The 4160-nt window shown below is 31.5% G+C and overlaps 1 protein-coding gene across 8 annotated transcripts in view; it reads left to right on the forward strand.

The window, feature by feature from the left end:
• LOC108692208 (potassium voltage-gated channel subfamily H member 6) overlaps positions 1-4160 on the forward strand; it is a 219153-nt gene that overhangs the window by 112954 nt on the left and 102039 nt on the right. For all 8 annotated transcript variants that reach the window (XM_018200375.1, XM_018200373.1, XM_018200374.1 and 5 more), the window contains one exon: positions 187-355. In XM_018200375.1, coding sequence (XP_018055864.1) covers positions 187-355 — 169 coding nt within the window. The remainder of the gene's footprint in view (positions 1-186; positions 356-4160) is intronic.

Raw genomic sequence — 4160 nt, forward strand, 5'->3', positions numbered from 1 at the left:
ACATTATATTTATAATTTATATAATTTATTTAATTTATATAATTTTTTTCGAATTGGCAATAAATTAGCTATCCGTTTCCGTCGTATTACATTTATGCGCGCTATTTATAGTAAATATAAAACATTACTTTGATAAATATTTCGGAAAAAAATTTATCAGTCCGCGCGATCGCTTTGTGCTTTCAGGTTTCGCAAAAATCAGGAATCTGGGAGGGTGCGAACTCGTCTTCAGGGGGTGTCGCAGAGGGCCCTTCACGGAGTGTCTCTCACGCGGCAAGTCTGGATGCTATCTCGAAGCGAGCTGTAAAACCGGAAACGGCGAGAGCACCTTGTCGCAGCCTCACCTGCAGCGTTTGTAAGTATATACACGGCAGCCTCCATTGTGCGCTCATTTCTATTCATTCTTCGTGTCGCGAGTTGCCTAATCTGGCATTAGCGCTTTCTGAAGCGTTATTTTATTTTACGACCGATATATATATATCCATTCTCCTTTAGCTGCGTTGTGTTTCAATTCTAGCTGGCATTTATTTTTCTAAAGGCCACGACTGATTGAAACCTTCAGATCTTATCGATCATTTTATGACTAATTAAAACGAATAGCGTAGCTATCCCTGACAAGTTAAGGAAATATCGCAATCATTATTGATTATATGAAGACTAATATAAATTGAATAGCGTTTGCTTTATCGTTCCATGATTTGGTCTGCAAAGATTTTATTTGATATTAATTGAAAAAAATGGAAAAATATTTCAATGTCGTGATTGCAAAAATTTTATTCTAAAAGTTTCGCTCGTATTTATAATTGCGATGTATGATGTCCGTATATGTATATCACAGTTAAATAATAATTTATAGTAACGCGAATAATAATAATAATATCGTTGCATGCGATGTTTCATGCCGCAAATGTTGACAGAGAGTGACCATCTGGCCTTCCATGCCATACATCGCGAACACTCTATAATGTCGCAAACTATTATATATCGATGTATGTAGCTTATAAAAGCGCGAGATCTTGCATGTTGCGGATAGAAACTGATAGATAAATACATTTTCTTTTTTACTTGCTCTGTCTCTCTTACTTGTGTTAATTATAAAGAAAAAAAATTATCAGAAGGATATTTTTCGCCCAGTGAGAGGCAATTTATTCTTATATATTTATTCTTATAACAAATTATTACGTGTTTTTTCTTATGAATACGATCAATTTGATATCTAATAATATGTTTCTGAAATCTTACGCATATCAGAAATGACTTATAGAAATCCAATTAATATGATCAATTTAATATATTGAAAAGTAATGATTAATTACTTATGTTGATATTAAAAATTATATTATTGACCAATATGATAGTTTTAATCCGTAACAGGAATGATTTTTAACGTTTGGAACATACTAATTCTTTTGGACTAACTACAGTTTTTATTATTAATTTTATTTTTTTAAGAATTTTTCAAATTCAAAACTGTGAAATATAAAATTATCAAACATAAAGTGTCATTCCAAAGCATTATTAATTAATATATTAGAAAAAGTCTCAAAGTCGTCAAGATCCACATATTCAGTTATAATTTATACTAGTATACTATAATTTATACTATAATTAACTACTAGTTATGAGTTATTAATTATGAGTTAATATTCAAATAAATTGTTAATCTTTCAATATTAAATTTTTACAAAGGAGCTTGAATATTAAGACATTTCCACGTGTTCTAATAGACTTTTACTCTTTCAACAAGTAGCAAATTTTACACCGGAAAAATCGACTTTAAAGTTGTAGAATAAATCTTACAGCTGAAAAGAGAGATATCTGGCAGGTTTAGGACGGTTTTTTGGCAGTCATGACTTTACTGTAATAGCTGTTAGTCAACATTTGAAATACAATAAGCATCCGACATACAGTCGCTTTGTAATCTGATAACACCTCTGCCAAAAGTGTGAAGTTTATCTAGAGCACGGGAACAATGTGAAAACGTTTGATTCACCATCTCCGTCCAAGAGTGTCCGACTATTCTTAATGTCACCGATAACACATGAGTTTAACGTCACCGATAATACAAGACAGTTCTTGAACATTGGGGAAAAGGAGTATAAGTCATGAACGAGTTTTAAGACACAGAGACAAAGGATCGAGGGAAAGATGCAAGATCCTGTCAGAGTTTGCGCGCTATTTTTAATATAGTCATCGCGTAGGAAGACACTTCTCATAGAGGATGCGCGTTTCGAAATAAGTAACATTACGCTGCGCATGTAAATATGTTTACACGTTCAATAAACGAAATAACACTAATTAAGATATATACAAGTATAAATAACTTATGCGCAAGTATAAATAGCTTTAAACTCTACCTTGTATGCGATTAATCAAGAGTTTTGTTGCTTTGCGATTAGAGATGGAATTATCTTGTATTATACTACTTCTCTAAGTATAGCAAAACTTGTAATGAACATTATGACGTACTTCTCTAATATGATCATAATTTTTTATTTTATTTATGGAAAAAAAAATAGAAATTAAGAATTATGTTGTTTAAGCTCGAGAAATTACCTTGTATGATACACAAAAAACGATAGTTTTGAAATATCTAAGAATTTAACTAAATGCGTAACCATGTAATGATATGTGGAACTACTTTTTAAACTAATTGCTAGAATATTAAAACTTTTTATAGCACTCCTCGTCATGCTTGAAATTTCTTTATAATTATTTTAATGGTCCAACAAAGTTCTTTTCAGATTTATATCTAGCTAAATTTTTAACATATTTTAGCAGAATTGTTTTTTCTATTTTGTTAATTAAACCTTATAATATATTATATATAAATATATATAAATAAAATTATACAGGGTCACCAAAATCCGGACAAATTTTAATTTAAATTTTCCACTATTTTATTGTGTCTCCACTAAAGGTTGTTGTTGGTGTCCGAGAAAGCCTGATGCTTTTAATAAACAGTCATATTCTCATAATGACCGCGATGTTGAAACCAAGTGCGGAGTATAATCGAAGAGTTGCAATCATCGAAGACCTTTGTGCTGAGCGCTCAGCAACGGAAATAATTCGATTCTTTGGATAACCGAGATCAACCGTTTATGACGTTGTGGCAAAATATAATATAATAGATTTTAGAACAGTCCAACGGTTCTAATATGTCAGCGAGGAAGAGTTACTCGAAAGAACGCGAGGACTTCCGCTATCGTTGAAAGGGCTCAAGCGCCGATTTCGAATGATCCAGAGCAATCGAAAATTAGCATCGATTGTTGGTGTAAGCGAACCAACAATGCGTCGAATTGCCGAGGAGGACCTTCGATACAAATCATACACTATTAAAGATATCATTAAAGATATGACAGATGTTCTCTGAGACTGCCAGGACAAGCCGAGTTGCTTGTCTCGGCTCCCATTGTGGCCTCCCAACAGCCTAGATTTAAATCCCTTGAACTACTACGTAGTATGTAGGGAGGGTAGTTGAAAAGGTTGAAGGATCACAAACAAATCTCGATATTCCAATGTCATGAAGGACCGCTATTGAGACAGCATTCGTCGGCATAGACAGCGCTACATTACACATGTATGCGAACGTTTCAGACCGAGGGGAGGGGGGGGATATATCGAATAATTGTGCTCTACAGAAATTCCCCAATCAGAGATCAAGTGCCATGTAAAAGAATTTTTGTAATATTTAATTTTTTTTTTTAAACATTTTGTTTAAAGAAATTGTTTGATTTGTCCGGATTTTAGACGCACCCTTGTATATTACAATATATTAAATAAAATTATTTAAAAACTTATAATAGATATTAAAACACATGTTTATTTAATATGATCAGGGAAAGTTACTTTTTAAAGTTACTTTTTAAAGTAACAAATTATAATTACTCGTTACCGATTGGAAAAAATAACAAATTACTCTTATTAGTTACCGATTTTTTTTAAGTAATTATTACAGTTATCGTAACCAAAAAAAATGTAACTATACTTTATCAACACAATTACAAAAAAAAAGTAATGCAATTACTTTTTACCAGTAAAGTTGTCATAAAGTAACGCAGTTACTTTTTTTTTTGTAATCGGGAAAAAATATTTTATGTATAATTATATAAAATTATACAAAAGTACATATAATTTTATATAATTGTATATAATTATAT

The sequence above is a fragment of the Atta colombica genome, unplaced genomic scaffold (assembly GCF_001594045.1).
Source record: "Atta colombica isolate Treedump-2 unplaced genomic scaffold, Acol1.0 scaffold65, whole genome shotgun sequence".
Classification (NCBI taxonomy): domain Eukaryota; kingdom Metazoa; phylum Arthropoda; class Insecta; order Hymenoptera; family Formicidae; genus Atta; species Atta colombica.